At 46.1% G+C, this 16,864-nt stretch overlaps 1 protein-coding gene across 2 annotated transcripts in view; it reads left to right on the top strand.

Moving 5' to 3' along the window:
* Positions 1-16,864, top strand: part of nf2a (NF2, moesin-ezrin-radixin like (MERLIN) tumor suppressor a) — a 137,464-nt gene that overhangs the window by 81,613 nt on the left and 38,987 nt on the right. For both annotated transcript variants that reach the window (XM_084307887.1, XM_084307888.1), the window contains exons 10-11: positions 8,909-9,031; positions 13,720-13,937. In XM_084307887.1, the coding sequence (XP_084164013.1) occupies positions 8,909-9,031; positions 13,720-13,937 (341 nt within the window). The remainder of the gene's footprint in view (positions 1-8,908; positions 9,032-13,719; positions 13,938-16,864) is intronic.

The following is a 16,864-nucleotide window of genomic DNA, read 5'->3' on the forward strand; positions in this document are numbered from 1 at the left end:
TTGGTGATTTTAACATTCATTCCAACAAAACTCTAGATCCCCTAAATAAGGCTTTTACCGACATCATTGACTCTGTCGGTCTCATTCAAATCGTTGACCAACCCTTGAACCAATCGTGGGAACACCCTTGACTTAGTCCTAGCCTCACTGTGTCAGATTTGACCGTTTTGCCCTATGTTCCTGCTCTCTCAGACCACTACCTCATCAAATTTCAAATTGATTTGACGGTTTCTCGCCCAGACAGTGTAGAATCCTACATGAGCCGTCGTATTAACGCCTCAACTGTCCCAATTCTAGTTAACTGCCTACCAGACACCCTCTCTCCCTTCCTCTCTTACTCTGGCCCCCTTGATCTCTTTACAGACAAACTTAACGCCGCCCTTTGTAGCACGCTCGACATTGTCGCTCCCCTTAAGCCTAAAATTAAACGTGCTCCGCAAAAATAAACTACCTGGTTTACGAAGGAAAGTCGCTCCTTTAAAAAGGCATGTTGCAAACTTGAACATAAATGCCGTTCGACCAAACTCGAAGTATTCCGCCTTGCCTGGAATGATAGTTTACCTAACTACAAAAAGGCACTCTCACTTGCCAAAACCTCATATTTTTCCAGGCTCATTAACGAAAACAACTCAAAGTTTCTGTTTCACACAGTTGCAAAACTTACTCAGAAACAACCAAGTGCCCTAAACCATGCGTTCTCGGCTAACGAATTCATTAAATTCTTTACCAAGAAAATGTATCTCATAAGAGATGAAATTATTGGCTTACTCAACAATCAGAGTCCATCCCAACCTCTGATGGGCTTTCCCCCTGACTTTGAATCCAGCCACACGCTATGCTGCCTTGAAAACGTCTCACTTAGTGCCCTCTTTAAATTGGTTGGCGCGGCTAAACCCTCAACCTGTCTGTTTAACCCTCTTCCAGCAACTCTCATCAAAAAACTCGAGGCCCTGCCCTACTCAATATCTTCAACACCTCCTTGTCTACTGGCGTGGTGCCCCTGGCCTTTAAATCAGCCGTCATTAAACCACTATTTAAAAAACCGAACCTCGACCCTCTAATCTTAAAAAATTACAGACCCATCTCCAATCTTCCGTTCCTATCCAAAGTATTAGAACGGATTGTCGCAACGCAACTTACTGACCATCTATCAAACAATAATCTTAATGAATCTTTTCAATCTGGCTTTAGAGCCTTACACTCCACCGAAACGGTGGTTACCAAAGTCACAAATGACTTACTGCTCTCTCTTGACTCAAACCTAACTTCTGTGCTCTTATTGCTTGATCTCAGTGCAGCCTTTGATACTATCGATCATTCGATTCTTCTAGGTCGGCTTGAGAATCATGTTGGCATTCAGGGTCACGCACTTGCTTGGTTTAACACTAGCACAGCCATGGAGAAAATGTCACTGATTCCCGCCGGGAACGGGTCAGATGAGAAAAATAAACAGTGTAAACTATATAATTACCTCTGAATATAAAAATATGAGGTTTACCACAATGAAATGTAGGTTTGAGTGACATAAACAATTTTTTTTATATTAAAAAAAAAGAAATATTATAATTTATTTTTTTTCTGATGGAAGAGCACCCCTGCACTAGATGCTCACAAAGTGCTGTGACTTTCGTCTGTTCCAACGGCCCATTATGTGGAATAACGTTCTAATTACATTTTCCTGAAGTCATTTTGAAATTTCAGAAACCGTGCCAGATAAAAAGGGTACTTTTAGGAAAAGTCATTGAGTGACAGAGCTGGAGCTTGACCGAGTGACGAGGATACATTTATTGAAAATGCCTAGGGGTCATTTGACCCCTTGTCGGCTGTGCTAGTGTTAAATCGTATTTAACTGATAGAACACACTGCGTGGTCTATAATGATTTAACATCTGAGACCCTCCCAGTGCAATGCGGGGTCCCACAAGGCTCTGTTCTGGGCCCTTTGCTAGTTTCGATTTACATGCTACCCCTCGGCAATATCATACGCAAATTTGGCATAAACTTTCATTTTTACGCTGATGACACCCAATTATATATACCTATTAAGCCAAATGACTCCCAATTACAAAATCTTGAGGCTTGCCTGCTTGCCGTCAAAAAGTGGATGTCGCAAAACTTTCTACTCCTTAATGCAGATAAAACTGAGATGTTAATTGTTGGCCCCCCAAACCACAGAGGCCTGTTTCAGGACATCTCCCTCAACTTTGATACTTGTCATGTATCCCAGAGCTCCACCATAAAAAAACCTCTGAGTAATTTTTTATTCATCCCTCTCATTTAATGCACACATAAAAAATTTCACCAAAATGGCCTTCTTCCATCTTCGTAATATCGAAAAAATTTGCCCCATTTTAACTCTGGCTGATGCTGAAACCCTAATTCATGCTTTTGTCTCATCACGTCTAGACTACTGTAATGCACTTTTTTCAGGCCTACCTAATTCAAGCATCAAAAATCTTCAACTTGTGCAAAATGCGGCTGCACGGATACTAACTAAAACTAGAACATGTGATCACATCACACCGTTTTGTCCACCCTACACTGGCTTCCTATTGAAGCCTGCTCTGACTTTAAAGTGCTACTCCTCACCTACAAAATTTTTAATGGGCTTGCATCGCTCTATCTATCCGATCTCATCTCTCGATACTCACCCGCTCGTGCTCTGCGCTCAAAAAATGCGGGGCTTCTATCGATTCCTAGGGTTAAAAAGAAATCCGCCGGCCACAGAGCCTTTGTCTACCGCGCTCCCTACCTGTGGAACAAATTACCTGCCGTTGTCAGGGGCGCCTGCTCTGTCGAAGCTTTTAAATCCCTGCTTAAGACCCATCTTTTCTCTCTCTCCTTCAACCTACCCTGATCTCACCTGGTTGGGGACTGACCCTTAGATTAATCTGTCTAGTTTAGTTAGGATGTCTATTTGCTCCCTTTTCTGCAGACATAGGAGAACCTTTTAACCTCTGTCTCTGTCTCAACCGGTCCCATGGAACAGCTTCATAGTATACAGTCTTCTGTCTGGCCTGCAGTGCGGAACCCTCTGAGTGACTTCTCCTGCCCCCACGGGGCATACAGCCCTGATCTATTGTCTTGTATTTCATCCTGTATCCATACGCTTGCAGTAGTTCTATCTATTACTCTATTTCACAATTGTCTTATATACTAGTATGATTCTACTGTCACCATATATGCATATGCTCACTACATGTATTTATTGCTCCATCTCCGCCCACTACAAACATGGGAACTCTAACCCCCTCCTATTGCTAGGTTTTAGTGAGTTTTTTTCCTTACCTTCGCGTGGGGTATGTCTGGGAGTGTTGCATTTATTTATTTTGCATTTATTTTAAATTTTTTGGACCTTATGGTGTTCTTGTTTTGTTCTTGACTTATTGTGATGTTTCTTCTTGACTTGTTTAAAGAAGAAGTGTACGGCCCATGGGGACATTAACGTGTGTTGTCGGGCCTTACAAATACATTTGATTTGATTTGATACGACCATGAGACTGCTGCACATTAAGCAGAGGAGGCACCTGACCCAGCCTGGTGGAGTCTGTTCCACATGTCCCCTACTGCCTGTGAACCACATGTCTCCATCAGGGCAGCATCCATGACGATGTGTGACATTATGCTACCCATAGGACCACCCCTCTGGGGGATCTTGGGGTTTCCTTCAGTAGACCAGGTCAACTTTTGACAGAATAGGAAAGTCTCAGCAGTTTCTTTTGTGGTGCATAGGGCTGCAACGACGAGTCGACGTCATCCATGAGGCCAGTGTTTCCACCTCAGTAATCAAGGATGCATTGATTGAGGGCGTTGCTCGATGTATCTTCTGAAAGAATAAGGAACACATGTTCATGGATAAATTATTTGTTCGTCCTAGCCGTCTCTCATGAGGTGGCGCGTCTGAAGAACCTGTTTTTCTATCACTCTGGTGAAACTCAAACAGTGGTGGTCAGTCTGGTCACTTTGCTCTGGAGCTGCGTCCAGTGAGGACGTGTTGGAGAATTATTTTACAATTATGCCTGATTTTATGTTCAAGATTGGAAATGACTTTTTTGCTGAAGTGACTATGACACTAAATATCAACATCATGGCTAGATGTCATGTTCTGAAATAACAAACTGCCCAGACTGCATTGGGCTGCATGAGAGTAAATATTTACGCCGCGGCTAGACGGTACAGTATGTACTGAAATAACTAAATAGCTGCAACTGCATTGCGTTAAACAACCATAATGCTTTGGTTATGGATTTAGCATTTTGTCTGGATTTAAGTGGAGGAGTTGTTTAGCTTAAATACTTCAGGGAGACTGATTTGCTTTTGCCGGTAATGGACCAGGGTGCATTATGTTTAGGGTTGGGCATCGTTTGGATTTGAACAATTCCGGTTCCGATTCTCCATTTCGATTCCTGTTCTAAACTATTCTCGATTCCGATTCTTTGAGGTGCAGGTCAAAACAGGTCACAGCTTATTTCGCAGGAGATAATATATTTTTTTTAATCTTAAATTGTTTTCATACTATTCACATTGTCAGTTGACTTGATACAGTTTAATTTGGTTGCTGTACTCACTGTAACTAGGGTATTAATTAACAAAGTAAAAAAAAAAAAATCGAAATTAAGAATCGAAATGCAAATATGTTACTTCCGGTTCCAGAACCGGACGTTAGGAACCGGTTCCTATTAGAACCGGTTCTCGGTGCCCAACCCTAATTATGTTAACACTTTGGTTGCCAGCCGGATATGACGAATTATCGCTTGGATGCCAGCGCGTTAATCAATGGGAGGACGAGCACATTTGCAAGCGATTAAACTATATCTTAAATTGTGGCTATGGGTCTAATACACCCGTCGCTTATCAATGACTTGCTTGCAGTCAACATGTATGAAACGGATTGTTTTTTCATCAGTATATTTCCGTTTTATACCGTTTTGAATACAAGTATAGTTTTGGAGATTTCTAGAAAGAAAAAAAGATTCCGCGATAATAGCCATTTACTTGAATACACAAAACACGTTGTCATTTTCCGGCTGATTTATGAATCGTTTTCAAATAAACGCTAGATTATCAAGAGTATTTGTGTTCTTATGCACGATACAAAAGCGGGCTGAAAAATCATTTATTCGTGCCGCGCTCAGCGCCTAACGCCACACACACACACACACACACACACACACACACACACACACACACACACACGCACACACACACACACACACACACACACACACACACACACACACACACACACACACACACACACACACTGTTACGACCCCTGTGGGTCTAAGGGTAAAGGGCTGTAACATAACTGTTGGTTGAAAGAAATGATTGACCAGGTTTGTAAACACAATGATATGTATTGATAAATGCAAAGGAAGCACATGTAGCTCAAGGGTGAGCCAAGGCCAAAACAACAAACAAACACCACTATTCTCCAAATAAACCAACCTAATCTATGGTAAAAGAAATTACATTACCTAAACTACCCTTACCTAACCAAAACAGGAGAAAACAATATCCAAATGAAATGGCAGCTCACCCCATCCGTGCTTCCTGGAAAAGAGGAAAATAACACACATTAGTAATATATACAAGAATGGAAAACATAACAAAACAATCTAAAGCTATCAATGCTCTCTCTGTGGCCATACACACACAAAGGCAATTTCCAAAACACAAAGGCCAATTAACAAATGCGATATTATCAAAGTCAAGGTTATAAAATATCACCAGGCCTAGCCTCATGCCAGAGAGAGAGTGACTGAAGTGAGCAGCCATGTTTTAACAGGGTGTGGTGTTCCAGGATTGGGTGGTGGGTGATGGTTTCTGATTGGGTCTTGGAGTCTTGAAACCCATCCACCAATCAGTGCTGTGCTGCTATGTAGTCCACCAATGGAGGGGCAGGCATAGCAGGGACCAATGGTGGAGGATGGGTTCTGGCTGGAGGGAGGAAACAAAATGGAGAACAAGACACACACTGGGGAAGCACATACATTGGGATGTAACACCCCCACACATAAGACAAAAACATGTTTGACATATAACACAATACATCAACAAAACATGTTTTTAACAATGAGATTCCCATCTCCGAGATAATTTAATATGTACTTCCAGGTAAAGAGCTATGAAAAATAAGAAAACAAGCAGTTGGTACAACAACCACTCGGGTCCACAACAAGCAAGGTGAACTCCAGGTACTGCAACTTGGCTTGGTTAAACCATGTTTCAACAAACCTCCTGTTGCATCATGGCTCTCTTGGTGATGTTAACACGGTATGCATGCTGCTTGATAGGCACATCATTGTTAACATTAATATCATGGGCCAATACAGAAGTACAGGAGGGAACATCACCAAACAGAGCCATGTAGGCCTGAATCAAAGTTGTGATGTCTTCTTGCTGCTCCTCAGGTAAGTGTGCCAAGTGAGTGGGCAGGTTCAATAACATCTCAGTGTTGGACAATCTAGCACACTGATGTGCTGCATTGCGCAACTCTAAGCCATCTACATCCTCACCACTAACGTTAGGAGAGTCTGGAACTATAGGAGTTGAGGCAACAGCAGAGACAGCCAGTCCTGCTGTCTGGTCTGAGGTCTTTACTTGCAGACTATCTCTGGAGAAATATGGTTTTAGCATATTGATGTGGAAAACACGAGAGTGACGTTTACGATCAGGTGTGCGAACTACATAGTCAGTATCACTTACTTTCTAGTCTATTGCATAAGGTCCTTGAAAAACTAGCGGAAAGAGCAGAGCCAAGGATAGGTAACAGGACTAGAACCTTATCACCTGGCTGGAAAGATCGAGAAACAGCTTTCTCGTCATAGTGCCACTTCATAGTTCTCTGGGAAGAAGAGAGCACTTCTTTTGCGAGAGAGCACGCCTGATGCAGTCGCTCTCGAAACTGGCGAACAAAATCAAGAACATTACTGGGTGTGCTGGCACCTTTTGACATGAACCGTTCTTTAAGAACTTTCACAGGTCCTCTAACAGTGTGCCCGAAAACGAGCTCAGCAGGACTGAAACCAAGAGACTCCTGCATGGTCTCTCGTGCAGAAAATAGAACAAGGGGGACACCCTCATCCCAATCTTTCTGTGTCTAAGCAATATTTACGCAACATGGACTTTAATGTCTGATGCCAACGTTCTAGAGCCCCCTGAGTTTCAGGGTGGTAGGCACTGGACACTATATGTTGGATACCCAGGGACTGTAACACTTGCTCAAACAACCTAGACAGAAAGTTGGTGCCTTAGGCACCTTAGGCAGTCCAAACGTGGAGAAGAACTTGGTCAAAGCCTTAATTATTACAGGAGCTGTAATTTTGCGAAGAGGTATAGCCTCAGGAAAACGGGTGGCACTACACATTATTGTCAACAAAAACTGGTTGCCGGCTTTGGTCTTCGGCAACGGACCAACACAATCAACAATGACATGTTCAAATGGTTCACCGACCGCTGGTATAGGACAGAGGGGAGCAGGTGGAATTACCTGGTTTGGCTTTCCGGTGATCTGACAAGTACTACAGGTACGACAGTACTGTGCTACATCGGACTTCAAACCGGGCCAAAATAAATGTTGAAGTATTCTGTTGTATGTTTTGGTGACTCCCAAATGTCCAGACCAAGGGTGGTCATGGGCCAAGAATATATGATCATAAAAATACTGTGGTTTTTTGACAATTTCTGAGAAAAGAGACGGGATTGCAGACGTTTCTCAACCGGAAGCCGTGATAAATGTCTGTGCATAACTCCAATGTTAGTGCGCTTTGAACAGTGGAGAGCTAGTCTGGCAGCCTTATTTTGAACTATTTGTAGTTTCTGTATATGTGTTTTTGCTGCTGATGACCATATGACGGGACAGTACTCAAGATGTGACAAAACCAGAGCCTGGATGACTTATATGAGGTATAACTGTGCCAGGCATGAAGCAGAGAGTTCTCCATTTAGATGATTATAGATTATAGATTATAGATGATTCTATGATGTAGAAACAACTGCCTACATAATCTTCTTTTGTATGTAAACTGTGGTCCTACTTGTTGGGCAACTTCTATTGTTCACTGGCTCCGTCTGTCTTTCTTCATCTTTATCTGCACCTCTCCCTCTCTACCTCTCTCTACCTCTGCCTCTCTCTCTACCTCTCCCTCTCTCTACCTCTGCCTCTCTCTACTTCTGCCTCTCTCTACCTCTGCCTCTCTCTCTACCTCTGCCTCTCTACCTCTGCCTCTCTCTACCTCTGCCTCTCTACCTCTGCCTCTCTCTACCTCTGCCTCTCTACCTCTGCCTCTCTACCTCTGCCTCTCTCTACCTCTGCCTCTCTCTACCTCTGCCTCTCTCTCTACCTCTGCCTCTCTCTACCTCTCTACCCCTGCCTCTCTCTACCTCTACCTCTCTCTACCTCTGCCGCTCTACCCCTGCCTCTTTACCTCTGCCTCTCTCTACCCCTGACTCTCTACCTCTGCCTCTCTCCACCTCTCCCTCTCTCTACCTCTGCCTCTCTCTACCTCTGCCTATCTCTACCTCTCTCTACCCCTGCCTCTACATCTGCCTCTATCTAACGCTGCCTATCTCTACCTCTCTCTACCTCTGCCTCTCTCTACCTCTGCCTATCTCTACCTCTCTCTACCCCTGCCTCTCTCTACCTCTCTCTACCTCTGCCTCTCTCTACCTCTGCCTCTCTCTACCTCTGCCTCTCTCTACCTCTGCCTCCCTCTGCCTCTCTCTCCCTCCCTCTCACTCTGCCTCCCTCTCCCTCTACCTCTGCCTCCCTCTCTCTCACTCTGCCTCTCTCTCCTTCTCTCACTCTGCCTCCCTCTGCCTCTCTACCTCTGCCTCCCTCTCTCTCCCTCTCTCACTCTGCCTCTCTCTCCCTCTCTCACTCTGCCTCTCTCTCCCTCTCTTGACAGGTGGAGAGGCAGCGTCTGGGTCGAGAGAAGCAGCTCAGGGAGGAGGCGGAGAGAGCGAGGGACGAGCTGGAGAGGAGGCTGATGCACCTGCAGGACGAGGCCCACATGGCCAACGACGCCCTGGTGAGACTCGAACCTGCGACCCCTCGTGTCTTAAAAGAGGGTTCTGGTTATTTTCAACTCTGACCCTATTTTGTCTGCCAACGTACTAAATTCTAACAGAAATCTTGTCAGTTGGAATTATTATGATTTTGTGGTGAGGAAGAATAAATATTTTTAGAGATTAGAATCAGAGTCAAGCAATTGACAAGCAACATTTGTGATTTAAAGGTTTGTAGTTTAACACTTTCCGTGCCAGCCTCCGTGTCCTATTTACCCCGTTGAATGCCACCGCTCTATTCAATGACAGAGCTCTCACATTTGTGAACGCATAAACTATATCTTAAATTATGGCTATGTGTCTAATACGACCGTCGCTTATCAATGACTTGTTTGCAGTCAACATTGTCGAAATTGTTTTTTAATCTGTTAATTTCCGTTTTATACCATTTTGAAAAACGCTTGTTTTTCTGCAGGAATCGCGCTTTACTGTAATACACAAAAAACATTGTCATTTTTCGGCCTATTTATGAATCGTTTTCAAATAAACGCTAGATTATCGATAGTATATGTGTACTTATGCACGCTATAGAAGCGGGCTGAAAAATCCATTATCTTATTTCCTGATCAGCTACACACACTCACAGCCACATACACACATAGGGGACACGTTGATATATAGGTGAAAACAGCTCTGATTATCCCAATACTGGTAAAATAGATTCCTTACCTCAGATCAGATGTTCTCCAAAAAGATTATTCCAATTCCTGATCGCCATTCCAAATATCGATCGCGTTTATTGATCCAATGCTGGGTGGTCAAAATACATATTCCACGCTGTTCTGATGGTGGGCAATGACTTGGATCGTCTCCGGTTACTTGCCTGACAAGTAAAATGTGGAATCCGGCCTCTTTTTTCCCCATGCGTTTCATTCAATCCAATCCAATGGGGTGCAGTACCATCCGGAGAGACGATAGGGGGCGGTATTTTCCCTGTTCGAGCTCAGACAGATCCCCACTGGTAACGTGAGGCTATATTGATGAAATATGAATGGAAATCGCTAATAAAAAAAATAACGATTAAACAATGAGATTTCTCGTCGTTGGCACTCAACGGTTGGCATGAACTAACAAGATTTCCCGTCGTTGGCACTGAAAGTGTTAATGTACATTTAACGATGGTAAGCAGGCATTGAGCTGTACACAGTGGTGCGTTATTGAAATCATCTGGGGTGACACGCACCACGTGCACGCGCGCTCCTGGCGCGTGCGCGCGCTCCCGCGAATGCGCATTTAATGTCCCCTCGCTTGGGCACAGACTAAAGACAGTGCCTAATTGCCTCTACGAATGGAATGTAACACATGTCTTCACAACAAGTTAGGTGTGAATGCATCTGAGAACGTATTTAACACACCTGACGATCGGCGCTATTGATATGCAAATAGCGAGTACTTATCATGGGGTGGCACGGAGTGCAACCCCGTTCCATGAAGAACGCATGCCTGGCTGTACATCTGATGCAACAGCCCAGAGTCTCCCAGAACAATAGGACTTATTACTTACCTACTGCTTCACTGTCTAACCATGCACTCTATATACCGCATATTTACATTTATATCTTTATATTTCCGCATATATACAGTATATATACTCATATTTTGTCTGAATATACCTGCATATAACACCTCTATATACTTGCACATAACCCTTACCTCTGTATGATAGCATGTACTATAATGCTGTATATACCATATATAATATATTTATTCCCACCGCATATATACCCATCCTCACCTGGCTGTATGTACCTGCACATAGTCCTTTACTATATTTATATCTGTACATATCCTATTCTTACTAGCTACACTGCTGACCAGTAGTAGTCATACTTTCTCTATTTATATAATACAACTATGTCATTGTACATACATCTGATTAGCACTACACTCAGTAGTACTCATTTGTATAATTTAACCACCTGTACATTGTATATTTCTGTTGCACTTTACTGCTACATTTGCACTCTGGTTGGACGCCAAACCTTTTTTCGTTGTACTGTACAACGAATAATGACAATGGATTTGAATCTACTCTAATCTAATTATACATGGGTCACGAGGACAAGAGATGGTTGGACATCTGAAAGCCTTAAAACCCTCAAACAATACATGTTTGTAACCAGAATGTCTTCATCGTCTCACAGGGTTGAGTCGCGTTTTGAAGCATTAGGATGGTCAGTAAAGGGGCCGACCCTGAACTATAGTCATGGCAACAATGAATGCCAGGTGAAAAGATAAACCAGGGCAAACATACACAACACTCAAAGTGAACAGAGGATGAAGATCACTATGTGATCAAAACGTTGATCTCTTAATAAACACAGGACTGCAACGCCGTCCAACGAGGCAAAGACGACAGACACAGATACCAAAAACAAAACATGTCTTTTCAGAGACATTTCAGCGCTGACAAAAAGTCCAATTCGGCTGCTTTTGAGGACATGTTTTTGACTGCTGTGCGAATGCCTGATTGGATGGAGCTCCAGCCTGGAGAACTACAGCCCAGACAACACAACTCGCACAGAATCCGTGGTTCAATTGACAGACCTTGGTAGAAATCGATCAGTATGATGCCAGATAAAGAAATCATCAAAGGGTTTAAAATGGTTATCCTTGAAGTGCTGTAGTAGGAACATGCCTCCCAGATAGAGGAACCACTTGAAGTGCTGTAGTAGGAACATGCCTCGCAGACAGAGGAACCACTTGAAGCCAGAAGATGTACAGCAGGGCTATTCAACTGGCGGCCCGCGGGCCAGATCCGGCCCGCGGGATGATTCTGACCGGCCCGCAAAAGATTACATGATAATAATAATAATTCTTTTTTTTTGTGTCAACGTTTACACGCACAATTAAGCCTATAGTCACTCAATTAATGACAGATTTCATTGATAAATTGAGGGAAAACTTTGCAAGTCGATTTGATGAATTTGACATGCCCAGAGAATTGATGCATTTTGTGAGCAACCCATTTGCCAATGTAGCTGCTATTTCCACAAAAGGACAAGAGTTCCTTGCATCACTTCACATTGATGAAGGTCTCCTGCAACTTGAAATAATTGACATGCAAGCATCATCTGCTCTGAAGCAGGCACTTGAGAATGAATCCACCACAACATTTTGGATAAAGTGTATTCATGTCAACACATTCCCCAAAATAGAAAACGCTGGCAATATCTGTGCTAACAATGTTTGGCTCAACATACACCTGTGAATCCAGTTTCTCTCACATGAATGCCATTAAAACAAGCAACCGTGCCTTCTTGACAAATGAGCATTTGCATCACTGTTTGCGGGTAGCCCTCACTTCCTATGAACCCTCTTTCTCTGCCATTGCCCAGTCAAAGAAGTGCAATCTCTCTCATTAGATGTGTGTATGTAGGCTAGGCCTGTCTGCCCCCCACCCCCCCTGATGTTTGAGAGTTAAGAGTGGACAATAAGTGCTAATAAGATGCTGTGATTTGCTGTTGTTGCACAGACATGAAGCACTTTTTCATAAGCTCAGCTGCACTATAAATGTGTTTTTTTGTTCAAGTGTTGATGTTAGAATGTTCAGATGCACATCATGCACTTGTTTGTTTTTTATTTAATTTTTATATTGAAATGTTGAAGAGGAGATGTTGCAGTTGTTGCACAGTCATAAATGAAGCACTTTTTGCAGGAGATGTTGCAGATGTGGCACATACATTTTTTAAAGTATACTACTTTTGCAATGTAGTTAAATAAAAGTTGTGAAAATGTGGTTGCGTGTTGTGTCAAGTGTACATATATTCATAGCACGGGGAGGCGCCGTGGCAGTCCGGCCCCTGGCCCCTTGGGTTTCTGACAATGTGGCCCCCTGAACAATTTAGTTGAATAGCCCTGATGTACAGTAGCTGTATTTTCCTCACCCCATGTTTCACACTCTCTCTCTCCATCCCTCTCTTTATCACACTATCTCTCTGCCCCATTACCCTGTTGCCCCTCCCCCTCATTTTTCTTCCTTCCTCTTCTTCGCCTCTCCTCCTTCCTTCTCTTCCTCCTTCCTCTTCCTCCTACTCTTCCTACACTTTTTCTACCTCCTCCTTTTCCTCTTTACTCATCTCCACCTTCCTCTTGCCCATGTCACCTCTTCCTCTCCCCCTCCTCGTGGCTCTAACTCCCTCCCGCTCCTCCCTCCTCCCCCCCACTTCTCTCTCTCCTCTAACCCGCTCCTCCCTCCCCCCCCCACTTCTCTCTCTCCTCTAACCCGCTCCTCCCTCCCCCCCCCACTTCTCTCTCTCCTCTAACCCGCTCCTCCCTCCCCCCCCCACTTCTCTCTCTCCTCTAACCCGCTCCTCCCTCCCCCCCCCACTTCTCTCTCTCCTCCTCTCTCTCCTCTAACCCGCTCCTCCCCACTGCACCTCTCTCTCTCCTCCTCATGGCTCTAACCCCATCCTACCTCCTCCTCCCCCTTCCCCACACCTCTTCCTCTCCTCTCTCTCCTCTAACCCCCTCCCGCTCCTCCCTCCTCCTCCTCCTCCTAACCCCTCCCGCTCCTCCCTCCTCCCCCTCCTCTCTCTCCTCTAACCCCCCCCCCCCCCCCCCCGCTCCTCCCTCCCCCCCTCCTCTCTCTCCTCTAACCCCCTCCCGCTCCTCCCTTCTCCCCCTCCCCCTTACCTCCCCCCCCCCCCAGCTGCGCTCGGAGCAGACGGCAGACCTCCTGGCGGAGAAGGCCCAGGTGGCCGAGGAGGAGGCCAAGCTGCTGGCGCAGAAGGCGGCGGAGGCAGAGGCGGAGACGCAGCGCATCAAGGTGACGGCGCTGCGCGGCCAGGAGGAGAGGCGCCTCATGGAGCACAAGATGCTGGAGGCCGAGACGCTGGCGCTCAAGATGGCCGAAGAGTCCGAGAGGAGGTGGGTGGGGGTCACTGAGAGGAGGTGGGGGAGGGGGGCGCCGAGAGGTGGAGGCCGAGACGCTGATGCTCAAGATGGCCGAGGAGGTGGAGGGGGGGGGGGGGGGGGGGGGGGGGGGGGGGTTGTTGAGAGGAGGAGGGGGGGGGGGGGGGGGTTGCTGGGGGTTCAATCGATTCAATAATTAATGAACACATTTGCGTTTCTAAAGCTTAAGAGGGTGCCTTTTTTCCTTTGATTTTACTATCTTGCTTTTATTTCCGACTATTTCCATGTAAGTTAGTGTTTTGTTCTGTGCAGACAGATCAGTATGCTGAGGAGGAGGTGAAGGAGCGCTGGCTGACAAACGCTAGTATTTGTGGAACGGCTTTTCTTTTAGATACTAAGCCTTGTCTCGATGTTTGTTTACCTCCACCTCTGCCACTATCTCGCATTATGCACACACACACACACACACACACACACACACACACACACACACACACACACACACACACACACACACACACACACACACATAATCTTTCTTTCTTTTAGTTTTTCTCATGCACAACTAATCCCTCTCTTGCATGCACACACACACACACGCACGCGCGCACACGCACACATACACACACATACACACACACACAAACCAAACACAGGTAATTCGCAGGATTTCACTCCGCCGCCGCACGCAGGACGACACGCCACTCCACGCTCTGCCTTCCAAGCTCAAGGCGTTCCTCCCCGTTTGAGATGCTAATGCTTGGATCTGAGGAACGGGCACGCAGGAGGCATCAGACGTTTCCAAACATCCTCCCGTCTCGTCTGAAAGCTCACGCGCAGCTCCGCCAGTCGAGGCGACACCGTCGCTTGGTGCGTGAAAACGCTGCGTCTCCGCTTCGCTCGGTCGAGCAGGAGCCGGTCAGACGTGCAGCGCACAGACGCAGGGGGAGGTTAGAGGAGAGAGAGGAGGGGGGAGAAGGGAGGAGGGAGGAGTGGGTTAGAGGAGAGAGAGGAGGAGAGAGAGAAGTGGGGGGAGGAGGAGGAGGGAGGAGTGGGTTAGAGCCACGAGGAGGAGAGAGAGAAGTGGGGGGGAGGAGGAGGAGGAGGGAGGAGTGGGTTAGAGGAGAGAGAGGAGGAGAGAGAGAAGTGGGGGGGAGGAGGAGGAGGAGGAGGAGGATGGGGTTAGAGCCACGAGGAGGAGGAGGATGGGGTTAGAGCCACGAGGAGGAGGAGGATGGGGTTAGAGCCACGAGGAGGAGGAGGATGGGGTTAGAGCCACGAGGAGGAGGAGGATGGGGTTAGAGCCACGAGGAGGAGGAGGATGGGGTTAGAGCCACGAGGAGGAGGAGGATGGGGTTAGAGCCACGAGGAGGAGGAGGATGGGGTTAGAGCCACGAGGAGGAGGAGGATGGGGTTAGAGCCACGAGGAGGAGGAGGATGGGGTTAGAGCCACGAGGAGGAGGAGGATGGGGTTAGAGCCACGAGGAGGAGGAGGATGGGGTTAGAGCCACGAGGAGGAGGAGGATGGGGTTAGAGCCACGAGGAGGAGGAGGATGGGGTTAGAGCCACGAGGAGGAGGAGGATGGGGTTAGAGCCGCGAGGAGGAGGAGGATGGGGTTAGAGCCACGAGGAGGAGGAGGATGGGGTTAGAGCCACGAGGAGGAGGAGGATGGGGTTAGAGCCACGAGGAGGAGGAGGATGGGGTTAGAGCCACGAGGAGGAGGAGGAGTGGGTTAGAGCCACGAGGAGGAGGAGGAGTGGGTTAGAGCCACGAGGAGGAGAGAGAGAAGTGGGGGGGGGGGAGGAGGAGGAGGGAGGAGCGGGTTAGAGGAGAGAGAGGAGGAGAGAGAGAAGTGGGGGGAGAGGAGGGAGGAGCGGGTTAGAGGAGATAGAGAAATGGGGGGGAGGAGCGGGAGGGAGTTAGAGCCACGAGGAGGGAGAGAGGATTGATTGATTGATTGATTGATTGATTGAAAAGTTTATTAACAGATTGCAGAATGGGTACAGTACAGTACAGCTCAATACATACAATTGTTAAGGGGATGCAGACCAGAGAAAGACTTTCGTCTTGTTTACATCAGGGTCCCCCATTTTCAATTCATCATAACATATATGACATACATGACATACAGATAGACAGTACTGCTACATCTATACATTTATGACATATCAGATTTGCAAATACAGTACTGTTTGTGATACAAAAGTGTCCAGAAAAAGAGTGTATATACATTTGACGTAGAAACTGTACATTGGAGGAGGTTGGGTGGGTGGGGTGGGGTTGGGTGGGTGGGTGGGGGCTGTACATTGGAGGTGGGGGGGGGGTTGGGTAGGGGACACACACACATTTTACACTGTACATTGGAATACTGACAAAGCCTTACTTGGTCATTTACTGTACAACTAGGTTAGGACATTTGTAGGGGCCAGTTTCGAATTGCAGTCTCACGTAGGTGTTTTTTTAGAGTGTTTTGAAAGTGGGTAGTGATTCACATTACTTTACAGCTTTAGGTAGGGCGTTCCACATTGATGTGGCATAATTGCGAAACGTGTTTAGTCCCTTGTTTGAGCCGAATCTGGGTTTTACATGATTTGTGGAGCTCCCTCTGGTGTTGTGATCGTGGTATTCACTGACCTTTGGGAAGTATTTTGACATGTACATGGGTACCTTGGTCGCGTAGTGTATCTTGTAGACCAGGCCTATTGCAAGTTGCTGTACTCTGTCGTCTACTCTAAGCCATCCTAGGTTGTCAAAGTGGGCAGGGGTGAGGTGGGTTCTAGGAGTCAGGTCAAGCAGTAGTCTGACTAGCTTGTTTTGAGATGTTTGTAATTTGTTTTTTAGTGCCTTTGAGGTGCTTTGGTACCATGAGGTGCAAGCATAGTCGTAGTACCCTTGAATGAGTGCTCCTGCTAGAGTCTTCAGGGTATTCTTGTTTACCAGA

This window comes from Notolepis coatsorum, assembly GCF_963971535.1.
Source record: "Notolepis coatsorum genome assembly, chromosome: 2".
In the NCBI taxonomy this organism is placed as follows: Eukaryota; Metazoa; Chordata; class Actinopteri; order Aulopiformes; family Paralepididae; genus Notolepis; species Notolepis coatsorum.